Below are 25,689 nucleotides of genomic sequence, written 5' to 3'. Positions count from 1 at the left end.
AAAAGTGGTTCTTCTATGGCATCGCTCAAAGAACCTTTTGTAGCACCTTTAGTTTTACGTGTAGCAGAAGATGCTAGTTGTCTTACTTTAAATAAATAGTTTATTAATAGTAAATAAATAGCGATTGTTTATTTTGTTATGCAGCGAGGCTTGTATATCCTCCTGTGGTAGCCTTAGCTAAGCTAGTTAGCTTCGGATAGTCGTGAATAACAACTGGGCTCACTGTATTGCGCAATAGCAAGTGCACAGGAAACTTGTTAAGAGCGCTCTTCCCAGGAACATCCTGGAAGGCCCTTTCTTCACAGTCTTGGAACTGAGGAACACCCCTGGTCTCTCACTAACCAGAAATCAGACTGGACAACGTTTTTTTTTATGCTTTGCTATGCTTTGCTTGGCCCAGTTTACAGTTATTTGAAACACTGATCCCATTTGAAGCGTTTAAATGAGACCGTTTAAGAACACGCAGAACATACGTTCCACAAATTATGACACTGGACCACCCTAGCTCTTCTGTAGGCCCCTGCGAAGTGGCCAGCAACTCAGAGAGCCAGATCGGTGCGCTCAGACTCACTGGGTTTTGGTGAACGGTCAGTATGAGGTCAGTGCACCAGAGCATGGGTCTCCACAGGGATTTCCCACAGAGAGGAGCACCAGGGGAATGGAGGACATGTGGCATCCACTGCTCTGGCCTCTCAACCACTCAACCAAGAGAGCCCAATCTGCCTGCCTGCCTGCTGATGCTAATGAGCCTTACAGTGTGTTTGTGAGTGTGTGTGTGTGTGTGTGTGTGTGTGTGATAAGTGTGTGTTTAGCCCCTAAGCTAGGGGAGCCCAAAATTAACAAACACCAGAAGAGTTCAAGTGGTATCATCTCCTGCATGAGTGTGTGAGGGAGTGTGTGTGTGTGTACACACAGTAATGCTCAGCTGGTGTGCAACAGGCACATCTGCTGCTACTTGTAGAGTGAGCATACGCCATAAGCGCTGAGGAGACACTTGGGTAGAGCTAAATGACATGTGGAGGGGGTGTATTTTCAGAGGTTTTGCGTTAATATTGTCACGTTTAATAATCTGGGTCTGGTCTGCTCTTGATTGCTGAAGTGAGAGGTGAAGAAGATCACCATGGTCAGATCCAAAAAGCTATCTGAGGCCTTCAGAAAGAAATCTGGTAAGGGGTTTAAGAAGATCTCAGAACAGTTAGAAATCAGCCATTCCACTGTCCACTACATCACTTACAAGTGGAAAACTTGTAAACAACTGTCAGCATGGCCAGATTAGACCATCCAGGCAAGTTCAGCCCAAGAGCAGAGCCCAGAAGAGTAAAGAAGCCTCCAACAGTCCCAAAATTGGGTATTGGGATTGGGTAATTGGCCTTTTCCACCCAGTCTGGAAAGCCAATTACTCATGAGAACTCCCCCTATCACTTGCAATGTCCTGAGGGGGAAGAATAGCATATCTCCTCTGACACATGTGAAGCCAGCTGCCGCCTCTTCTCGAACTGCTGCTGATGCAGCATTGCTAGGCAGCCAGCATGCTTGGGGGAAAGCGCAGCTCCCCAGCTAGTATGATGGGGAGGAAGTGCTGTGCTCTCCTTGACTCAGGCTGCTGATGGCAGCAAGCAGCATGACCCCAGGGTTCAAACCAGCGATCCTAAGATCATAGCTGCAGTGCCTCAGTCCACTGGACCCCTCGGAGCCTCTAGCTTTCACCACAGTTGATGTCAAGCATCTACCATCGGAAAGAGGCTGGGAAACAAGGCTGATTATCATGGGGGTGTGCAAGAAGGAAACCCTAGCTATCAAGAAAAGCATCAGGGTTCGACTTAAGTTTGCCAGAGAACATCTAGACTGAGTCCAAAGTTGAATTACAGGAGACATGTTAGGCCCAACCCGTAAATAGCATTTGAGCACAAGAACCTTAGGGCGATTTTCAATTCTTTACTGTATCAGAGAGACCCTGGATGAAATTTGAGACCATCTTGGCAATTACATCACCTTTATATACAGATAGATATTGTTTATAAGAAAATCAAACATTATTATGTCCATATTTTTCAATAAAGAGCTCAATTTTAAGGGGGTGCTTAATGGGCAGCACAGCAGCAGTTGTCCTAAAGGTCATTTTAAAGTTCACTTTTTAAACTCCATTTTTCCATTTCTTTCCAGATGTTCTCAGTCTGAAGAGGGTCACTGCCAGGTTACATTACGTAAGAGCACTTGAGTTCCACGATGAAAGCATTTGGAAACTGTACTGCGGAAAATAGTATAATCCCTTTTTTAATTCCACTGAGTGCATCCTGAAGAGATTCTGAACGTGTAGCGCATCAAAGCGTGACTGTGGCGTTTCCACAGCAGAAGCTACTGTGAGCACAAAGTAATGGAGAAATGAGCAGCTTCAGGAACACATGGAATACAAACAGTGCTAACAGAACTGATCACTGAGCTTTGATTTTTTTTGAGCCTCAAGTTTAAGTTTACGTTGAGCCTCAAAAAAGATTATCAGTAAATGAGCTGCAGCTGAAACTGATTAAATACTGTGTAAGATGTTCAGTCTGTAGCTCCGCCCCCTCAATTTGTTTACTGTGCATTCCTGTCTGCAGGTAAGAACTCCCCTATCACATGGTGTCCCCAGACTGGGTGGCTTTGGACAATGGATCTCTAAGCCCTTGCTGGGATTTGAACTGATGATGATCTCTTCACACTTAATGAGCAGCAGTTAGGCCGTAGGGCCGGTCCAGAGCCGTGAAATTACACTTCTAAACAAAAAATTCGGAGTAAATTGGGAGTGACTGTCTAACTGAATGCTTGTCAACAGACAACTGAGAACTGTTTATGGTAAGAAGTCAGGGGGGAGTTCTAACCTGCAGATGGGAATAAACAGTAAGGAAACAGGGGGGAGGGGCTCTCTTTATCTCTTTCAGTGACTGAGCTTAACTGTGGGCCGGCCTTTGGGTTTAAAGGGTTAAAAGCTGATAACTGCTATTAAATCTAAACATATCATTAAGCTAATGATATCTTTTTGATTTGTGATGTGATTTTACCTCCAGTTCTGCGGCCAATTTGTCCTCCTCTCCGTCCTCTCGCTCTCCACCTGCCACTGTGGGTGGGGTGGAGGCAGGCCGGGGGGCTTCAGACACACTCCTCCTCAACTTTACATGGGGCTTCTGAACCTCTGTCTCATCAGATTCTGATTTCTACACACACACACACACACACACACACACACATGCATGCATTAACCAATCATTTTCATTTAAATTCACTCATTATTATTATTATTATTATTATTATTATTGCATCTAAAAATAGATATATCACTTAGTGTGCACACCTTCATACATATATGAAGGTGTGTTACCTTCATGCTCTTGCCAGGGATGATCATCTCGCCGCTGCGTGTGGTAAGGCCTGGTGAGGAAGGAAAGCTCCTTCGGGGTGGTGGGGGTGGGGGAGATTTGGACGGTTTCTCTGTCCGGTACCGTGGTACCGTAAGCTCATCTGACCCTCGTCTCGAGCCACCCTCCTTACTGGACAGCTTGTGTGCAGCATGCAGGGCTTTGTTGGGTTTGTGCTCGGGTATAGCGTTGGTGCTAGAGTGGGTTTCGCTCTGGTTCTGGCTCTGGTTTTGATTCTGGTTCTGAACTGGTTTGATCTGCTTGGCAGCGAAGTCCAGGTCTGGAATGGCCTTCATGAGCTCTGCCTGGGTCTCCTCCAGCAGCCGGTTAATGTCCTGAGCGCTGTACTGGGTCAGACTGGCCCGCTTCTCCTCCCAGTCCCTCTCGGCAGCCTGAGGAGAGCAGCAGAGTCAATGGTAGGTACACAGCCTTTTTGTAGAAAAGCAACAATAATAAGCAGAAGCACATACTAGGATATTGCCAACCACATTATGTGGACAAAAGTATTGGGACACCTGCTTATTTATTGTACTGTCCAAGGACAGTGAGCTCAGGATGTTGGATAATCACCACCTCACCTCATCCTCAACTTCCCAACTCATCCCAAAAGTACTGGACAAAGCACCATCCATCATTCCAGAGGACACAGTTCTTCCATTGCGCCACAGCTCAATGCTGGGGGGCTTTATACCCCACAAGCCCACATCTGGCATTAGCCATTAGCCAAAAGGTTCATGTTTATCTGCTCAAGATTGTGTTATTCTATTAGCAGTACTTCTCTACAGGGACTAGACAAGCTGTGTCAGCAATGGATGCTACCTAAAGTAGCTGAATGCATTCATTAGAAGGGCTTCCACAATACCTAATGTACCATGCCTAATGTCGGGCATGGACTATAGAGGGGTATAAAGCCCCCCCCCCCCTCCATTGAGCTGTGGAGCAGTGGAAGAACTGTGTTCTTCATTCCAACATAAGCAGGATAAACTCTTTTTTTAATACCCTTGAAACAATGAATGAGAAGGTGTCCCAATACTTTTGTCCAATGCAGAACAGTATACATACTATTTCTACTAAATAAAAAACACAGAGATACCTATAAGACAGCTCTTACCAGTCTGACCTCCACAGATGAAGCCTTATCTGTTCCTCCTCGTCCTCCAAGTTCCTCCAGAACCCGCCCCTTTAGTGACCCGATCCCATGAGAGTCCCTCTCCCGCTGCCCTGAGGAAGGGTTGCTGTGGGAGTGGCTGTGTGTGTGGCTGTGAGGGCTCCAGTTGGCCAGGCTGGACTCGTTGAGGTTGAGCGGAGGGCTTGTGGGAATCTCGAAGTCTGAGCCTTTCCTGAAGTCTTCTCCGCCCATGTGTTTGGGGGAGGGGCTGGAGAAATCGTCCTGATTTTTCCAGATGCCCTCATTCACCTGCCTGCAAATGCAATGGGAGGAGCTTACTTCCAAAACAGGTCATTATTGATTAGTGTTATTTAAAAAGAGTTTTATTTATTAGTATTAGTTATTATTTATTACTTTCATCATTATCTAAGGCAAGATACACAGAGTTGACAGTTTATTAGGTGTGTGTGTGTGCGTGTGTGTGTGTGTTTCTACCTCTTAAGTGTGGCGAGTGTGTCAGTGATGGTTTTGCAACGTTTAAGCAGAGCATCCAGTCGGTGAGGCTCCTCCTTTAGAAACTTCACCGCCTCCACCTCCACCCTCAACACCACGCGCATCTTACTCTGCAGCCCGGGGAACTGATCTACATGAGCACACACACACACACACAGAGCAGAGAGAGAGGTAATAATCAAACAATGCAAGCAGAGAGATATGAAAGGATGCACGTCTATGGAAGCATCTATATTACAAAAGTCATTTCAGAGAAGGTTTATAATAATGATTCATATTCATATTATATTCTCTGCTGTCGCCACGGGCAGAAACTCGAGCATGCTGGATCTCAATATTAATTATTGCTCATTTGCAATTCACTGAAGAGAAGTTCTGACCAAAAGTGCAGATTCGGAACTTTAAATACACACCGATCCATCTGTTTCTGTTCTGATACCGATACCGATACCGATACATGAACCTTGCGTACCGGCCGATACCCGATACTGATCCGATTCCAATGTTGAAGTAATAAACCATATACCTGACCTGGCCGAGGTGTACAAAGTACTAGAGCCCCAGACTTGAGTAAAAGTACAAGTGCTCTAAGTGCCTTAAGCTCCATATTTCCTAGTATAGGATCGGTGCATCCCTACTGTTTATAACTCTTTAAAAAAAGGGTTCTTCTGGGGCTCTGAGTGGTTCAGTGGGCTAAGTTTGCTGGTTCGAATCCTGGGTCATGCTGATTGCCATCAGCAGCCGGAGTCAAAGACAGCACAATTACCTCAACATTTAGAAGAACCCTTAAATGGCTTAAACAGAGCTGGTGGTTCTTCAAACCTTTCAAAAGTTCTTCACACTCACAAATCGTCTTTATTGGAAAATAAAAGACCCCAATCCACACGTTTCAGTATGTGCTGGTCAGCGATGTTTGTTTGTGCAGGTCATGTGACTGTTCTCTCACTCTTTAGCTCGGTTAGTGTCTCTCCCAGTCTCCGCAGCACCGTGGCCTTCTCCTCCAGCTCCTGCACCGTGACGTGCCTGTGGTTCACAGAGCTGTCCTTCTGGATCTCATCTACAGACTTCTCCAGATCACTGAAAGACACAAAGACATCGTCTGACCATTCCTCAGACCATTTACTTTCCTGACTCCCACGTATTATGGGGTATATGAACAAAAATGTTGGGGCATCTGCATGGTGCCAATATGGTCCTGTTTATCTGCTCCAGAGAGTCTTCCTCTATTGGCAATACTTCTCTACAGGGACTAGACAAGCTGTGTGCGCGTGCATTCATTAGAAGGGGTGTCCACAAACTTTTTTTACTCCTGCATCGGCAGTTTGGTGAACAATCCACACTAAGCTGAGCCTCAAAAGCTCAAAAACGACTGTTAACTCCCATCTACAGGTTAAACCTCCCACTATCACAAGACAATTAGACTAGAGGCTTTAGACAACAGAGCACCTTGAGAGTCCTTGCTGGCATTTGAACTGATAATCTCCTCACACTTGCTGAGCAGCAGTTAGACCGTAGGGCCGGTCTAGAGCTGTGAAATTACACTACATACAAACACAGTTCAACAGAGTAAACATGTGGACATTTAGTGTACCGCGAAATGTCTTCTCCTACATTGTGCTGATCTTCACTCTTGGGTCAGTGAACCTTCTGAAAGTGTGGATTCTAAACTTTCAATCAGTTTCAGGCTTATGTTTGTAAGTGCACTCTGTGTCCAAAAGTTTGTAGACACCTAAAGCTATTGGATTTAGGTCTATCACTCCAGAGAACGCGGTTCCACTGCTCCACATTCCAGTGCTTACTCTAGTCCAGTGCTTCCCAGGTCTTTAGGGTCCCCAGTGGTTCCAGACAGGACACATATTTGCTTAATCCTTAGGTGTTAGAAGTTGAGATCCAGCAAAAATGTGGACCATCTGGAGGGCCTTAAGGACTGGTATCCAGAACCAGTACTCTAGCTGACGCTTGGTTTAGGGACTAGGTGCGGCTGCTGCACAGCTTGATAAAGGGGGCTTTATAACCTTCTATGGTGACTGTAGGCTCATGTGCAGATGCTTTAGAGTGTCCCGGTATGTTGGTAGTGCTTTTCTACGTAGAGAACACAAGCTGTGTGCACGCAATTGAACAACAGTATCAGGAATGGGTGCAGTTTCTAATTAGAAGGGGTGTCTGGATACTTTTTTTTTTCTATTTAGTGAGTAGTCTTCTTCTCCGGGAAAAAAAAACCTGTCCTAGAAACGACCTTTAATGACTTTAAAACAAATGGCAATTTAGGTTTGAATAAAAAAAAAAAAGTATCGTCAAATGTAATTGTAATTTATTGTAATTACATATTTAATTAACTGATACTGTATGTAAACAAATTCTGTGGGTGTACATAATGCTTGCTGCTGCTTTGTGAAAGGCTGCTGTATTGGAAGGCCTGCTGTATTGGTTCATTTGACAGGAACAAGCAGAGAGAGTTTATGTGAACTCCCTATATGAGACATAAGTCTCAGAGCAGCCTTCAATCATTCCTAACAACACACCTCTCCACTCTCAGCCTCTCAGTATGAGCATGTTTGTGTGTATATCTATCTGTCAATAGCGCTCTATGTGAGACAGCCCTGCTACAGATACTAAAATAAGCAGAGCTCAGTCAGGGTCTTTACACTGATGAAAATCCAATTTAACCACATCAAGCAAATCCACTCCCCACCATATGCTGTGGAACACCAGCGCTGTGTAAATAATTGAATCGTATCAAATGGCTGTTAGCTACACTTAATAAGCAGCATCAATTAACACGAACGCGAGGCATTCAACAGCAGGCCGGAGATGCAGATCGAGAGTCTTAAGTGCTTCGATTGTTGAGGAATGAATCAATCCGAGCTGTCATTTGACAGTTGTTTATGGTAAAGGCATGAATCGGGGTGTAAATGGAAAGTCAGGCCAACTTAAATCTGATTACTGAGCGATTTCTGAGTTAACTCTACTTCATTTAGTTAAAAGTTCTCTTAAATTAATTTTTTTGCTCCTGCATCTCAGTTTGGTTAACAATCCATACTGAGCTGAGCCTCAAAAGCTCTAAAATGACTGTAAATTCCCATCTACAGGTTAAACCTCTATCACAAGACAATTAGACTAGAGGCTTTAGACAATAGAGCACCTTGAGAGTCCTTGCTGGAATTAGAACTGATAATCTCCTCACACTTGCTGAGCAGCAGTTAGACCGTAGGGCCGGTCTAGAGCTGTGAAATTACACTACATAAAAACATAAATTAAAGGTAAACGTAAATTTACCTTCCCTTCTATCTCAGACACAGACATGTACATGATTTCAGCTCTAGAGTGGAGTGACTGTCTAACTGCCTGCTTTTCAAGAGACTCAGGAGACCATAAGGTCAAATCCCATTAACACCACAGCCCTTCATGGTCAGGAGTCTGAGAATAGGAAGGCCTCCACTATTTCATGTGATGGGGGGAGTTTTGACCTGCAGATGGGAATAAACAGTAAAGTGATTGAGGAGGTGGAGGCACAGACTGAACATCTTACACAGTATTTAATTAGTGTCAGCTGCAGCTCATTTATTGCAAAAGTAAGAAATGTGAGTCAGAAGGATTTCAGACTGAACTAAGCTCAGTTAACTCGAATTGGACCATTTTAAGGTGGACTGACTATCCTTTTTTACGTTGTGGGTGCAAAGCTGGCAACACTATGATATTTTACACTGATTAGCTGGAGCTGGTGGCTGAATGCAATCAAATCCTCACAGCACAAGTAGAGGCTGATATCTGCACATGCAGGGTATGTATGTGTGTGTGAGACTCACTGTAGCTGCTGTATGATAAGCTCCTCCTCATTAAGGTATTTGAGCCTCTCCTCCTCCACCAAGAGGCGCTGTCGCTGGAGTGGATCCTCCTGCTTCCTCAGAGCATCAGACACCCTTACACTCAGCTCCGCCTCCGTCCGCTTCATCAGAGAGCGCACAGAGTCCTGGTTCTGCAACTACACACACACACACACACACACACACACACACACACATAAATTAATATGATTAATCAATAAAGATGAATAAAGTATATCACTTGAAATGCTATAGTTATATAGTGTTATACACACACACACACACACACACACATATATATATATATAAAGTATATTTATGCATAATAATATACACAGTCATATACTGTATAATAACCACTCTTGGCTTGGATGACACTGACAGTCAGTCCAGCCACGACATCCTGCTAGTGTCATCTGAACCACGGGTAGTTATTCCCACTATTGGGTAGCTGGTCATAATGTTCTGATATGACTCTATGTGTGTGTGTGTGTGTGTGTGTGTGTGTGTGGAAAGAATTGACCTGTCTTTGACCATACAAAAGCTCTCACTCCATTGCATAGTCAATTTTGTCTGCTGAATTGTCCTTGGTAATGTGTGTGTGTGTGTGTGTGTGTGTGTGTGTGTCCATAAGCATACTCTGTCCTTGGCAGCTCTGATGTGTTGTACTCATTTAAGATCTATTCTCTCTGTAGTGACGGGACGTAGATGTACAGTTCTGCCCTTGAGTTTAATGTCCTAATAAACTCCTCTGCCCTTGTGTGTGTGCATGTGTGAAAGACTGTAAATGTGTGTGTGTGTGTGTGTAAAATTCTGATGTTGTAAGCATTTTGCAGATGGTGCTTTCTGCCCTCAGGAAAATCCTCCTTTTTCAGTTTTGTCACTTTTACTCCACGCATAATACTGTGTGTGTGTGTGTGTGCAGGTTTGTGTGTGATGCCTCAGTGTACTTCATGGTTGTTTCTCTGGTGAATAATTCATGAGTTGCATGAAAATTTAACACCCATCGCTGTCACCGCGGGCAACAGGCAGGGTCAGAGGTTTCTCTCTCTCACTCGCTCTCTTTTTCACACACACACACACACACACACACACACAGGTACTGACACCATTCATGGTTCTTTCTTGCTCTGTTCCTACTCTCTGTCTCTCTCTCTCTCTCTCTCTCTCTCTCTGCTTCCATCCAGTCGCATTCACTATAGTCAGTCGAGGCCCAACCACCTGGGATAACATAGAAACCATCTAGTGACATCATAGCCATCATTTAGCAACACTATCTAGCATCCAGCATCTATCTAGCATCCACTTAACAACCATATAGCAACACCATAGAACCCACCTAGCATCAGTACTGAACATATCTAGTATCCACTTAACAACACTATAGCAACACCATAGAAACCACCAAGCAACACACTTGAACCTATCTAGCATCCACTTAACAACACTATAGCAACACCATGGAAACCACCTAGCATCAGTACTAAATCTATCTAGTATCCACTTAACAACACTATAGCAACACCATAGAAACCACCAAGCAACACACTTGAACCTATCTAGCATCCACTTAACAACACTATAGCAACACCATGGAAACCACCTAGCATCAGTACTAAATCTATCTAGTATCCACTTAACAACACTATAGCAACACCATGGAAACCACCTAGCATCAGTACTAAATCTATCTAGTATCCACTTAACAACACTATAACAACACATTAGAAACCACCTAGAAACAGTATTAAACCTATTTAGCATCCACGTAACAACACATTAGCAACAATATAGCAACATCTAGAAACACCATAGAAACCACCTAGCAACAGTGTTGAACCTATCTAGTTAACTTAACAACAGTCCAATAGTCTCTCTCTCTCTCTCGCGCTCTTTCTCTGTCTCTCTCCCTCTCTATCTCTCTCTTTCTCTCTCTCTCTCTCGCTCTCTCTCTCGACTTGTCCCTGTTGGCTTATCAGTGTTAAGTGTTAAGAATTATGCCCGCCCGCAATGGATGTCAGACACACAGTCTATGCATTAATGAGCTGCCCTCCAGTCTACACACACACACACATTTTTGTACATCTATTTTTATTGCTGTGTTCTGACCCATATATCTCTAAGGCTGGCTAATACTCTAAATATGTTGACACTGAAAACAAAATCAACACCACCTCCAAAGTTCAGATAACACCTCCAGATGTCAACCCCAAACTGCGAGTGTATCCTAGCTTATACACTTCAAATTAACAGCATCGTCCAGCAGAGAGCAAACAAAACTGCTTGTGCTGAAACATTCCCAGTGACTTCCCAAAATTCCAGTTAATTACATTAGAGGGCCATCCAGCTCATGGGCTCCTCAGTAAAATCATCAGTAATTCATTAATCTACTTATCCATGTGATCCAGTTCAGGGTTACTGTAGCATTAGGGTGAATCCCAAGAATCCCAAGCTGGCCTGGAAGCACCTGGGGATCCCTGGGGAGCTTGAAGGTAAATTGCTGGGGAATCCCCAAGTGCTCCCAGGCCAGCCGGGAGATAAAATCCCCCCCAGAAGGTCCTGGGTCTTCCCCTGGGTCTCATTCCAGTTGGACATGCTCGCTACACCTCCAATGAAAGGTGACCGAGGGGCATCTTTATCAGATGCTCGAACCACCTCAGCTGGCTCCTCTCAACGTGAAGGAGCAGCAGCTCTACTCAGAGCCTCCGTCAGATAACAATGCTCCTCCCTGGCAAAGAAAACTCATTTCGGCTGCTTGTATCCTATGTATCTCTCTCTTTCGGTCAGTAAGCACACTTTCTAAGCATACGTGAAGGGTTCCTTGACCATGTTTTGATGAGAAGCAGAACGTCTTGAGGTGGAACATCAGCCAGGTGAGATGTGATGGCTGGTATGGACAGCTTCACCTATTATACTGCACACTACTGAGTCTACAGCAGTCAGACAACCCCCCAGAGTTCAGACCTCAACATCGATGAATGTGTTTGGGATGGCTTGGATGGTGAGAAGCTGGAAAAGCTTCTGTACTAACTGCAGGCGATGAGAGTGAGCCTCAAGAACAAAGAAAAAAAGGTGCTAGATAGGGTTCTTTGGGTGAGGCCACAAAAGAACCTCTTTTGGTTCTATCGAGAATCATTTTTGTTAAATAAACATGTGAGTGAAACTGACTGACTGGTTCTTTGAAGGTTCTTCACACTTCACAGCAACAAACTTGAACCTATCTAGCATCCACTTAACAACTCTATGGCAACACCATGGCAACACCTAGCAACAGTATTGAACCTATTTAGCATCCACGTAACAACACATTAGCAACACCATAGAAACCACCTAGCAACAATCTTGAACATATCTAGCATTCACTTAACAACACTATAACAACACCTTGCAACACCATAGAAACCACCTAGCAGTTCAGTATGAGCTTCTTAATCGGTTTCCCTTGCTTTCAAGACCCACAGTGTTGAGCTGTCTTCTCGCAGTGGAAAGATGGAGAACCATCAGAAACACCTGTGAATGTTCTCAGATCTAAAACATGGGTGGAGCATAATCTTCTCATAAGGCAAGTGATGTCTTTCTGAGGGAGACCTACCAGGTCTTGCATGGTTGTTAGGGGTCCCATTTCTCCAGTTCAACGATTTCCTTCACCTTCAATTTTCCTGTTTCTTCATGCACATGGATAATCGTATCCCTAATCTCCTGCTCTCTTCAGGATGCATGTAGAACTTGAACTTAATGGATGCTTTGACTTGAAATTGGAGGCCTGTTAGGGATCCACACATGATCCTGCTCGGCTCATGAACGTCGATAAGTCAGCAGCCATCTAGGACCGGGTACTTTACACACTTAATCCTCCTATGCCTCCTACTGAAGCTTCGGAAGCTTCAAAACATCCCCACTCCATCAGAACATTGATATTTCCCTGTAATTGTGGGAATATTCTGTCCCTAAAAAGACCCACACTCAGACGCACCACCGCACATTTCATCTTTTTACTATTCCACTCATTGCCCAGGCCTGTCAGCGCGGCGATGGCGCGAGAATTCTCAGTAAACTGCGTGGAAGCGGCGGTTGAACATCCCTGCTGTTTGTTCTGTCTGCGTGTTTTATGTGATGGTAGACGCGCCTTGCCAGAGACTGCTGTTCAGGGACGGCTGGTCTGCAGAAACTTGCCGCTGTGAGCTGAGAACACATTTTATCGTGTTGCGCCTGTAGAGACACTATTGGGCTCAAAAAGAGACCCCAATGTGTCAGAAACATACAGGCCTGTCTCGGCTTCCTCTCTTGCTTAACATTTCATCGGAATCTGAATAACCCCCTCTTCACACGGCAGGAGAGTGTTTGGGAGTTTTTGGCAGATGTGCTGGTGCTCACAAGCCCAAAAGTTTAGGAGAACATTAAAAAAATAAAGCTACAGAATAATGTGACTGCCCAAATGTAGTCAATCAGCCCTGGACTGATTGTACAGACTTAGGTGCCCCACACTGTGCACAGTACCTTTGCATGGAAGGCAATAGCTCATTTCTACACTAAATATCAGAGCTGACCAGCCAGATAACAGACAAATTGGGGCTAAATACAGGCCTATTAAGGCACTTATGGGTCAGTTTTGGCACTGGCAGAAGCACTGTGGGCCAAAACTAGCGTGAAATGAGAAATGCTTGTATAGCATTTCTATTTTGGGCCTAAAATGTTTTCAGGGGTACGATTGGTGGGTCAGAACTGTCCTGCTGGCTATATGAGTAACGTGTGGATACACATGGCTACCACATAAGGCTAAATGAAGGTCAGAGAGAGAATCAATATATACCATTACTTGCTATATATATATATATATATATATATATATATATATATAATAGCCTATAATAGAGCCCATCAGTGCTCAGTAATAGCATGTTTATCTGTGTATGATACTTGGTATGTGTGTCGGTGTGTAAGAGAAGGCTGCGAGTGTGTTACCTGTATCTTTCGTAGCTGGTCCAGCTGCTTCCTCAGGTCAGTAGCGTTCTGCTTGAGCTCGTGCAGGTGGAGCTGCATCTGCAGTCTGGACACAGTGGAGCCCTGCGGGGTGGCAGCGGGGGGCGGCATCAGGGCCAGTGGAGCCGACGGGGTCAGAGCTGGCACACAGGACAGGACATGGGTTGAAGGGCAGGAAATGGACAGTGCCACCATGTGTTCATTGACCTGCACATGCTCCGCTCACAAACAGATTCAACCTTTGGCAGGTGCTGTTGCAATGTCACAAGCTTGGCAGTAGATGCACCAATATATGTCTCCAGGCACCTCTTTGTTTCTACACTCACTGGCCAGTATCTCATCTCCACTTCCTATATAGGAGCACTGTGTGGTCTCCATCTGTGTCACTGCAGACTATATGAGGTCTTTGAACATTTGAACAGACTATTACCCTCCTTTCACCCTCCTGTTCTTCAATGCTCAGGACAGGACAGGACAGGACTGACCACCAAGTCATGTTAATTAACCAGATAATTAACCAAAACGTCAGCTGGTGGAAACAATGTATTATTAGTATACAAGCCTACTGGCGATAGCGCAAATGAACTGAAATATGCCGTTTTCCAGCATTTCCTGGATAAAGATTACTAACTTTCTATTCATTATCTACATGTAAACTCATTTATGTGACTCCTTAAATGAATCCTGCATTAATTCAGGTATTTATGAATTGTAATGTAGCTGGTTTTACAACATATTGTGGTTTTCCTAGTGAATACCATCAACTAATACACGAGTATTCAAGTAAACAGGCCAGCCCATAGCAGGACATTACGCTACTACACCTACACTTAACCTGTCCTCACAATAGGACCCTTCCTATCCAAACAAAATAAACAGCACTGAAATTAAATGAAATGACACACTCTGGCCACAATGTGCCATCACTTCTCATTCCACCCAGTGGGACTTTTTCACTATTCTGAAATGCTTGTTGAAGATAGCAACAGCAGCTATGACAGAACACAGCATAATCAGTGGGCGGAGCATGAGCCTGTCAACCACACCAGCACTACAGCACACACACATATACTCACACACTCACACCTGACTGTATGAAGGCACACAGACATGCCAGTTTGGTTGACACCCGCCACCGTAATTTCTTCCTTTTTCACACACACACACACACACACACACACACATATATATATATATATATATAGACCTGGGAGCGCAGTGCAACCGTCTCCTCAACAGTCCATATGGAGGGACTTAGCATGCTATTAGTGTAGATCAAAGGGGAATTAGGAATATTAGCATTCCCTGCTGTCCTAAATGCTGAGGAACGTAGTGTCCATTCCATAAGTGACCAAGGAAAGTGAATTACGCTATTAATTTACTGTCAAAAGGAATCATTTGTGAATGCAGTGATGTTGGAAGAAAGATTACAAAACTGATTATGGCTTATTTTTAAAATAACGACACTGCATACATCCCACCCTGCAAAAACGCATTTCCGGGGGGGGAGCACCACCACCATGCCCCACCCATGAACCTGCCATATACTGTATACACTGTAATGTGTTGGCATTCCCAACGCAGTGATTTTGTCTAATCTATATATATATATTACATTATATTATTTTAAAACCCAGCCCCTCCGTACTTGATGGCAATGGTCAAAAGCTGATCCGAACCAAGAGCCCTTCAAGCTTCAAGTACGGCTCGGCTCGACCCGCCATCCCTCAAAATCCACGAAAGACAAGAGTCCAGGCTTTTTTCTGTCCTGCACCAAAGTGGTGGAACGAACTTCCCCTGGGTGTCCGAACAGCGAGAGTCCAATGCTCGCTGTCTTCAAACCCAGACTGAAGACCCTCCTCTTCTGAGAGTACTTGGGCGAATAGCAGAGTGGTCTCCTTACTGACTTGTGTTTAGTAGAGTCTAAACTTAGAGGATCTTTGAATTATTAGTCTATTCAAACTAGCTGAGGTTTTTCTTAAGTAAATAGTGAAGCACTTTTGTAAGTCGCTCTGGAGAAGAGCGTCTGATAAATGCCTTAAATGTAAATGTAAGTATTATATTGTAATAAATTAGATTTGTATTATATTACTTAACACCGATCAGCCATAACATCAGCACCAGTGACAAGTAACTAGAGTGGCTTCATCTGTCAAGAGGTGGGATCTACATATTAGGCAGCAAGTTCTTGAAGGTGATGAGTTGTTAGAACATCTCCAAAACATCAGGCAGGTCTTGTGGGGTGTTCCCGGCATGCAGTGGTCAGTACCTACCAAAAGTTGTCCAAGATAGGACAGCCGGTGAACCGACGACAGGGTCATGAGCGCATAAGGTTCAATTAACGCGATCGATGGAGGCCCCACCTAACCTCACCTCATCTTACAGGACTTAAAGGATCTGCTGCCAACGGCTTGGTAGTGCCAGATACCACAGGACACCTTCCGAGGTCTTATTGAGTCCATGCCTCTGTTCTGGCGGCACAAGGGGGACCTACTCAGTATTAGGCAGGTGGTATTAATGTTATGGCTTATCTGTGTATATTATATTACCTTATATAAGTGAACTGATGGATAGTGAGAGAGCGAGGCTGACGGTAAGCCTGGCCTATGTAGGAAGTTGACAGATCATTCACTTGCCCACTTCCCCAAAATTCCTGGGATATTTAATTGCAGGAATTTTGGGAGGCACTGTCAATAAGTGGGAGGCTCCCGCAACCTCCAGGAGAGGTAGAGTGTCTGCATTTGGTGTTCACATATTATTCCATTTAACAGGAAATTAACATCCAGGGTGAATACATCATCCTGTGACAGGAGCACACACACACACACACACCGCTACATCAGAAAATAAACACATATTATTAGGAAGTAAGGAACTGTGTGTAGAGAGGGTGCTAGACTGTGGAGGAGAGAGAGTGAGCCATAAGAAACACACACACACGACACACACACACACACACACACACATTAAGCTTTTGTGTGTGCGCGCTTGCACACACAGGCCAAACGATTGGAAAGACACTCGACACTCGAGCAGAGACAGAGCTACCTTTCCTCATCAGGCGGCCAGCTGAAACATACAGTACAGGCAGTCAGCTCGTCCAAGTGAGGGAGAGAGAAACGCAGAGCAACCAAACAAATACAACAGCAGAGTAAAAGAGAGAGAGAGAGGGGGGGGGGGTGTTGGTGTGAGGCGATGGGCTGGCCATAATTTAATTCAGGGTCGGTGTGGGACACTGAGACCCTTGGGAAATCCTCTGAATGACCTGCTACAGAGGGGTAACTGATATTACACTCGGGGTGGAAAACCTTCTAAAGCCAGATCTAACCGATCTGAACCCCTTGGCTGTGTGTTTGAACTAGCCCCCGAAAATACACTCTCTGAGGAGTCCAGAACGGGGGCGGGGGAGAGAGAGAGATGGGTGGAGAAGATAATGGAAACGCTAAATTTGAGTCAGGAACAGAAACCCAAAAGAAAAGGAAAGAGGGGTAAACAAGCTGTGTACTACATGCTAGCCAGTTGGCTAACAAGCTGGTCAAGCTGGTTGACCAGCTTAGCTCTTAATCAGCAAAGGGGGTGTTTTTGTATGATGGTTTAACTGGTCTACAAGCATGTTCAACCTCACCAAGCTAGACAAACCAGTAGAACCACGCTGGTTGACCAGCATCACCAAGGTGGTTGACCAGAATGACCTAGGTGGTTGGTCAGCATCACCAGGCTGGTGGACCAGAATAACCAACATGACCACGCTTGTTGACCAGTATCACTAAGCTGGTTGGCCAGCACCACCAAGATGGCTGACCTGCATGATTAGCATATCCACGTTAGTTGAGCAGCATGTCCACGCTGGTGGACCAGCATGATTAGCATCACCAACATACCCTATGATGACCAACCAGCTTAATCAGCTGGCCAGGTTGGTTGACCAGCATGAGCACTTAGCTCTTGATCAGCATAGAGTTTGATGGTTTAGCTGGTCTACCTGACCAGGCTAGACAAATAGTATGAACAAGCTTGACCATGCTGGTTGACCAGCATCACCAGCACCACCTTCTCTACAGGGACTAGATAAGCTGTGACATATCTCTGTCAGTAATGGGTGCAACTTAAGGTAGCTGAATGCATTTATTACAAGGGGTGTCCACAAACATGTGGACACAGTTTTTTTAAGCACAGCTAGGTTTAATGATCAAAAGGCTAAACAGCTAAAATAAGGCCACCCAGGTTGTTTTTGCATTGGTTTCAGCAGAGGTCTACTGTCTACTGACCCCAGCACTGCCCCTGCCACATTTTGTCCCCAGTCAACCCTGTCCTGATCTCGACATGCCAACATGCCTCAAGAGGAAGCAGTGTTACTCACTTCCTGTGGCGGAGCCGTCGCTGGTGGATTCCGTCTTCTCGCTGGAAGAGAAAGGGAAGGGCCGTGAGAAGTCCGCCCCCTGGTCCGGAGGGCAGCCAGCCATCATGCAGAGACGCAGCAGGCCGCATCTGAGGATCACACAGCCGTGATACTGACGCTGCCCCCAACACACTGCAGAACCCAACACTGACCCGCTACAATCACCTCCTTAACCACTGCGCTAGCGTTGTTCCTAACGGCTCATCCACACCAGTCAAACACCAACCAACACTGACAATCCCAGATGTCTGGCAGCTCGTGTGGAGTAATGAAAGATCCGGCCTGTAGAACGGGCGGAGTGAAGGATAAAATATGGACAAAAGTATTGGGACACCTGCTTATTCAATGTTTTCTCAAAACTCAAGGACTCTTAAACTCTTAAAAATGAGTTTATTTTGCTTTTGTTGGAGTAACTGTCTCTACTGACCAGGGAAGAAGGCTTTCTCTAAGAGCGCTAATGAGCTCATGATGTCGGATCATCACTACCAACTCATCCCAAAAAATATTGGATAGTGCAGCAACCATTATTTCAGTGAACATAGTTCCACTGCTCCACAGCTCAATGCTGGGGGGCTTTATACCCCTCTAACCCATGCCTGGCATTAGGCAGCATGGTGCCAACATGCATTCATTAGAAGGGGTGTCCACAAACATTTGGACATATAGGACAATTGAGCTCAATAGGACTCACCAGGGGATGGACCCTGTGATCTTCTAAAGTCGGCAGTGTAGTTTTGTGTATACTCCTTTGTGTATACTTTGTGTATACTCCTCCTAACCGATTGCCTTCTCCCCTTTAGGAGTTTGAGGGTCTTCTCACATCGTCCCCTTGACAAAACCCAATGATTAGCGAAGGCAGGCGGCTCCAGTTTGCAACTGATTGACTATGAACGTCACCCTGGCTCATTTGAGTAGGATAGGTGAATTCAGACCAGCTGTGGACCTTGATGGAAACCTCCAGAAGAGCCAAAAAGAAGTCTCAGCTGCTGAAAAGAGCAATTCAGGAAATTCACTGTGGAGTAATTATCTGCTATGGATTAAGTAAATAAAGACCAGAGTGACCTTCTGATCTAAGCTGACCTTTTAAAAAAGTGCTAAATGGAGGAAATTGTAATAAATAAGTATAATTTTAAGCTTTTTTCTCAGAGCATGGATAATGTAAGATCTCTACAGTGCCAGTTCTCGTTTCTAAGAACCTCATGATCTATATAATTTGACTGAGAAGAAGCTCATGTGCTGATTCAGGTCAAATGTGGTCCATGTTGTTACATGTTGGTACCACATATGGACGGGTCAGTGATGGGACCAGGAGAGTTTAAACATGGGCCAGTCTGGGTTGTACACTGCACATGGGGACTAGATGGGACCCATGTGAGATTAGGGATGGTTATTACAACGAAGCCCATTTGGGAAGCCCAACTGGGTCCCAGTAACAACACATGCACAAACCCACCCATGCCCATGTCCGCCCATGCCCACCCATGTTCCACCCACATAAGCCCAACATGAGCATGTTGGCTGAGGGAAAGCCCAAAAATGGTGCATCATATGGGTTACACACGTACTGTTGGTTGGTTGTGTCGATCAGTGTGGAAGAGCCTAACTGATAGAATACTAATACTGTGCTCTTACTACAAAAGACAGTGCTGATAGAGTCCTTCAACAGTTCCACAGAAGCTCAAAGTGTACTATGCTACACTACAGATCACACTCCGATCAGCCATAACATTAATACCCCCTGCCTAAAATTGAGAATATATTATTGTGAAGCCACAACAGATCCAGTGAGCTGGGGCCTCCAGGGATCGTTTCAATGAGCCTTAGCAGTCCTTACTTGGACCTACCTGATGTTTTGGAGATGCTCTGACCTTCCAGTCGTCTAGCCGTCACAGTTTTAACTGCTTCAACCTTATCCCCCCTTTGACAGGTGAAGCCACTGTAGATGATTTTCTTTATTTTTTTCAAAAATTGAATTTTTTCACTTAACCTGTCAGTGGTGCTAATGTTATGGCTGATCGTGGTGTAGAGTTGACTAACAACGCAACCCTAGCCTTGTCTATCATTGGCCTCCACTGTAAAACAGAGCTAACAACACAGAAACTTGATGAACGTTCTACGTGTGATCTGGAGCTCTACTGATCTGCATGGTCTCGATGTCGGTCTGCACAAGCAAGTGCCGATGCTGATGAATGAATCTGACCGGTCGTCAACAACACGGATATACCAAGACGAAAGCAGAGGAGCGGGAGGGGTGCGTCCGCGATGCAGCAAAACACTCCACAGACAACAGGCCTTAGCCACAGACACAACGCACAATGCAGTCCACGCTGGCGGAGTGAAGACACACTGGGCTTTCTGGGCGTTACACAAAACAAACGGATGAGAGGTGTTGAGCAGCAGTCGATGGCTGTGTGATCACATACATGAGAGCAGGAACCAAAACAAAAGTACTGACAAATCAATCTGCAAGCTCTGAATGAGGTCAGTCACATCGTGAACATAGTGAACGCAGGTAATGCCTCGTGTCAAACGGTCAAATGCTTTCTGGCAATGGTCTCTCAGGATCTCCAGCAAATGACTTTCACGCTCTGTATGAGTGGTGATTCAAACAAATGCCTCTGGCTGGTCACTGAGACTGGTGTTGGAGATGCCTATGGAGCTGTGGAAAGTAATGGGTTCTATCTGGTTCTGGAGGAGGAATCCTTACGTGCTGTCGCTGTCCGGCGCTCTGGTGAGTACGCTCTGGACCAGACCGGTGAGACTGGCTATCTGCTTCTCCATGGCCTCCATACGATCCCTACTGGGAATGGGAATGGGACGGGTAAGCACACACAGAGTATTCACTGTACATAAGACATAAAGGAAAGTAATGGACATCTAGCTTCTAACTTCAGGGGTTCCTCACATAGGTCCTAAATTATTGATTAAATGTTTAAATTGTGAGTGTGAAGAACCTTTAAATTGGTAAAGAACCCTAATATCAAGTAAAGGTTCTTAAGACCTTAAAAAGGTTCTTCACACTCACACATCTCTAAACAAATATGCCTCTTTATGGAACCAAAAGTGGTTCTTCTATGGCATCGCTCAAAGGCTAAGTTCACATTTCAAGCCTCACTAATCAATTCCGATTTTCCGATTTAGATCAGATTTGACGGTTCACATGCATTAATGTAAGTGGCTCAGCGAGTGACTTATTTGGCTTGGCTAAATTAGGAGAAAATATACATAAATAAACTTATATACAAAAGAAACGCATGAAATCCGATCTGAAATGCATGCCCATACATCAGATATGTATCTGATCTAGGACTAAACATGAAAGGGACACAAATCCAATGTGAAAAGATCAGATCTGTGTCACATCAGGGCAAAAAAATCTAGATTTGAGGCACTTCAGCCTGGTAATGTGAACCTCTGAGTACCCCTGGCTGGCGTATTTAGCTGTTTTCTCTGCTCTGATGCACCTGACCCAGCTAATTAATTATCTAGCTATTTCTGAGCTGAAGTGCTAGCGCGTTAGGGTGGGGAAAACACTAAACACAGTGAGAAACATGACTGCAATCGCAATCCTGTTGGCAACTGATTGTTTTAAGGGACCTTAGAAGGTACACTATAATGTAGTGAGTTCACTGTTATAAGTATGAGACTGCTGACCAACTTTTAAGGTCTTTAGAAGAAAAGGGTTCCTTGAAGGTTTCTTGAAACTCGGCATGTGGCGATGCACAGGCCAGGAAAGCAAATGGGGATCCAACTAGGCTAAAAGTTAATGCTGTCTGATGCTAGCTCTTACCAATTGCAAATAAACTTGATTTGAGGAAATGACAAACCCATTCGAGTGAAGGCCAGGCTATAAGCTAACCTGCTACAATCTTTTCAGCATGCTAACAGCACATCGCGCTGAGAGGACACAATGAGAGGACAGCAGTGTTTTTGTTACACTGTTAAAACTATGCTATTATAGAAGTTTCTCCAGTGCTGTAAACCAGCCATGTCCCCCCTCAAGACCTCTGTGAGGCAAAGTAACAGGGTGGTAAATAGGCTTGTTAAATAACATCTGAGCATTTTTAACCACAACCTACGTCACACACATACTAAATAAACACTGCTTTTAATTTTAGGTAAGGAGCTGCACTGACCCATTACCAGGACTGGGAACCACTGGCAAACACAACCCCCTACACCACACAGCCTCTCATACGTCACAGACACCTTCTACTTACTGTGTGTCCGTGTCATTCCCGGCCAGTGGTGAGCCGAATCCTGAAGTGTTTCTGCCCACATCCCCTAGCGGCTCTGAGCTAGAGCCGGGCCTGGACTTGGGGCTCTCCACGAAGACGGATGAGGAGGCCGAATCCTTTCGGAAGCTCTGCCTGACGGGTGAGCCACGGCTTGGTGGTCCAGAGTACGAGTCTCTGTCTCGCAGCTGGACGTCCGGGACCTTCTGAGGGGAGGATGGGGGCAGCCGGAAGCCCATGGTCAGCGTGGAGGAGCCGGAGCCGTATGCATCCGAGTACATGGTCCCTCCTGGCTTATAGAGCTGGTCCTCCAGGTCCCCCTGCAGTGCTGCGGCCGAATACGTGCTGAGTGACCTCACAGATCCCCGCCGGTAGAGTCCCCCAGACACAGGGAAGCTAAAAGGGTCAGCGATGGTGGCCAGTGACTGTGTGGAGGCTATGCTAAGACGCCCCTCATGAACCAGGTTGTAGGGGTCAGCGTAAAGGCCCTCGTTCTTTAGGAGCACCATGTTCTTGCTGGACGATTCTTCGTCAGGTTTTACGTCCCGTCGCTCAAGGATGGCGGACGGAGAAGCAGTCAAGCCCCCAGCACCTGGCACATGGGAGGGAGACGGGTGGTGTCCATGCTGAGAGCCGCCTGACTGGTGAGGGTGACCTGGGCCGCCGAAAGAAGGAGGCCGACCTCCACCGCCGTAGGACAGGCGAGAGCGTGAGGGCGAAGAGCCTGATGGGGACGAAGTGGAGGAGGGGAGGGTGTTCAGGCGACGAGTGGGCGACGACTCACGGGATGTGTACACCATCTCTCTCTGCGAAGATCCACAACAAAACTATTATAGTTTATGTTTATATTGCTAATAATCAATAATAAACATATCCATCATTTAATAATAATATGGACAAAAGTATTGGGACACCTGTGTATTCATTGTTTCTTCTTAAATCAAGGGTCTTAAAAGAGTTTATCCAGCTTATGCTGAAGTACCTGTCTCTTCTTTCCAGAGAACAAAAATGTCTACTACATTACGGAGGAGCACTGCTGTGAAGATTTGATTGCATTCAGCTACAAGGACGTTAGTGAGGTCATGGGATGTTGGAGGACCACCACTCCACCTCATCCACAACTCCCCAACTAAGGAAGGAACATCATCCATCATTCCAGAGAACATGGCTCAACACTGGGGAAGGTGTTTACTTCATCCCTGTGGTCAGCTTCGAACTTTAGTCAAGCTTATAGTGGAAGGTAGTCTGGTGGTTCTTGGGATGTTCCTGACCATCAATGTACTGTTCTCCTTCAAATCATGAAGGCAATGGCATGTCGCCATTTACCATTTGTGTTGGACACAGATGGAATTTGGCCTCAGCCTTTAAGACACCCATCTGTGCAGTTAACACACACATGCACCACACACACCAGAGTGGGTTTAGGACTTTGCTAAACGCCCAACAGTTCCACTGACAGCAAGACAACCTTAGGACGTGTTGCTACCACCACCATGCTTAACAGCTGGATCAGTCTTCTTGGAGTTGTATGTCTCACTGTGGCCAAACATCTGAGCCTTTGCCTCATCTGAAAGCTTTTCCTTGCCCATGTGGACAGCTGCAAACCGTAGCCGAGCTTGAGGGTGCCGGTTTTGAACCAGGACCAGGACCATCAAGCAATCAGTCGGGTCACTGTTCCAATTGAAATCAATGACAAGAGGTGCATTTTTTGGATGGATGCCGGTCAACGTACCATTAAAGGCCACCGAACGAAGAGTAGATGGAGGAGGGGAGAGTGTGTGACAACCCATAGGACATGTGGACCATCTCTATGGGGGAGGACAAAAAAAAAAATCCCACCAGTCCACCAGTCCACGCTGCAGTACAACCATTATCCGTCGCTAATGCTAATTATAACATATAGGCCCACAGTACAGGCACTTAAGTCACAGAGGCCATTAATATGAATGAGCGGGTACAAGTCCAGCAGGGACTTCGGTCCCCTCTTGAGCGACGTGGCTAGACGGTCGTCATGGAGACCAGCATGAGTGGCAGTGTCATGTTCTGCAGCCGTGGGCCAGGCCGAGCCAGCCGAGAAAGCTCTGAAAGGCATTAATTCTACTGCAGTGCGAAGCGACAGAGACAGACAGAGCGAATGTAGTGAAGGTGAGAGAGAGAGAGAGAGAGAGAGAGAGAGAGACAGAACTTGTGACTCAGAGACTACTCTGAGATGGGCAGATAGAGAGTGAGAGAGACAGACAGACAGACAGACAGACAGACTGAGCACAACGTTCACTGTGAATAAAGCTCCAGACTTTCTGCTTCCCCTGCTTTCTTTTCATCAAGGTAATTCGACTCTAGAGAGCTTTTCAGCCTATTCAGAGCTTTCACCCCCCCTTTGCCTCGACTACTGCCATAACATTGGATAACATGACACTGGTATTGAGACCCGCTCTGAGCTGAGCACCCTCACAACGAGCAAAGAACCTTGCAGTGAGTAGAACTAGCTGCTTATTCATTCACCCCAACCAGAATGAAGCTGATGCTCACTTACTGCTGCCACTCTTTTCTTTCACAATGCCGCTCTCTCTCTCTCTCTCTCTCTCTCTCGCAGGCAGACTTTCTCTCTCTTTAATGAGATTCAAATGGGTTCAAATCCCAAAGAATATTTTATGCTGATTCTGTTCTAGTCCCTTTTCTGTCTCACACACTTTTTCCTGGGTCTGATTTTGATCAGCTTTGACTGGAACAGAGGGCACCAAGCCGCTACTGGCTTGGTCAGGTTGGTCATGCTGGTAGACCAGAGTAACCAAAGTGCACAGCTTATGGTGGCCAGTAAGGAACCCAGAAACCAGCTCATCCAGCTTATTGTACCCAGTCATTTACACTGGGCCAAATGTGTTTGAGGACCGATGAAGTTCAGCTGGGTCAGGAGCTGCCAGAAGCTTCTGGGATCTGTTCGCTGACCAGTTCAGAATTGGTTCAGTGTGACTGATGCCTAAATAAATACAGACAGAACTTTGACTAATTTATTGGAAAGATTCCAGACAGATTTCAGACATTAGTAGTAACTTCGCTGATATCAGTGCTAGTTAGCTGATGGAAGGTATTTAGACAGCCTTCAGACAACCTTCCATGGTTGACCTTGAAGTTTGAAGGACATTAGATAAGGAGGGCAGGTCCAAAGGTCGTTGGTGTGGCGCTCAATGTACTGGCCTACCGTACACTGTACACAAGTATAAGATCCTTGAGAAACTTT

The 25,689-nt window shown here is 45.5% G+C and overlaps 1 protein-coding gene across 10 annotated transcripts in view; it reads right to left on the bottom strand.

Annotated features, from left to right (window-relative positions):
- srcin1a (SRC kinase signaling inhibitor 1a) overlaps positions 1 to 25,689 on the bottom strand; it is a 200,166-nt gene that overhangs the window by 35,671 nt on the left and 138,806 nt on the right. For 3 of the 10 annotated variants that reach the window (XM_072693175.1, XM_072693178.1, XM_072693174.1), the window contains 11 exons: positions 22,437 to 23,257; positions 20,924 to 21,016; positions 18,178 to 18,305; positions 16,866 to 16,886; positions 13,800 to 13,957; positions 8,820 to 8,995; positions 5,960 to 6,090; positions 4,996 to 5,143; positions 4,504 to 4,813; positions 3,329 to 3,784; positions 3,039 to 3,191 (listed from right to left, as the gene is read on the bottom strand). In XM_072693175.1, coding sequence (XP_072549276.1) covers positions 3,039 to 3,191; positions 3,329 to 3,784; positions 4,504 to 4,813; positions 4,996 to 5,143; positions 5,960 to 6,090; positions 8,820 to 8,995; positions 13,800 to 13,957; positions 16,866 to 16,886; positions 18,178 to 18,305; positions 20,924 to 21,016; positions 22,437 to 23,257 — 2,595 coding nt within the window. The remainder of the gene's footprint in view (positions 1 to 3,038; positions 3,192 to 3,328; positions 3,785 to 4,503; positions 4,814 to 4,995; positions 5,144 to 5,959; positions 6,091 to 8,819; positions 8,996 to 13,799; positions 13,958 to 16,865; positions 16,887 to 18,177; positions 18,306 to 20,923; positions 21,017 to 22,436; positions 23,258 to 25,689) is intronic. The other 7 variants (XM_072693182.1, XM_072693177.1, XM_072693179.1 and 4 more) reach the window with 6 other exon arrangements.

The sequence above is a fragment of the Salminus brasiliensis genome, chromosome 12, assembly GCF_030463535.1.
Source record: "Salminus brasiliensis chromosome 12, fSalBra1.hap2, whole genome shotgun sequence".
NCBI classification, from domain to species: Eukaryota; Metazoa; Chordata; class Actinopteri; order Characiformes; family Bryconidae; genus Salminus; species Salminus brasiliensis.
Note: the sequence above shows the minus strand (reverse complement) of the source record. Positions and strands in the feature narration are given on the sequence as shown.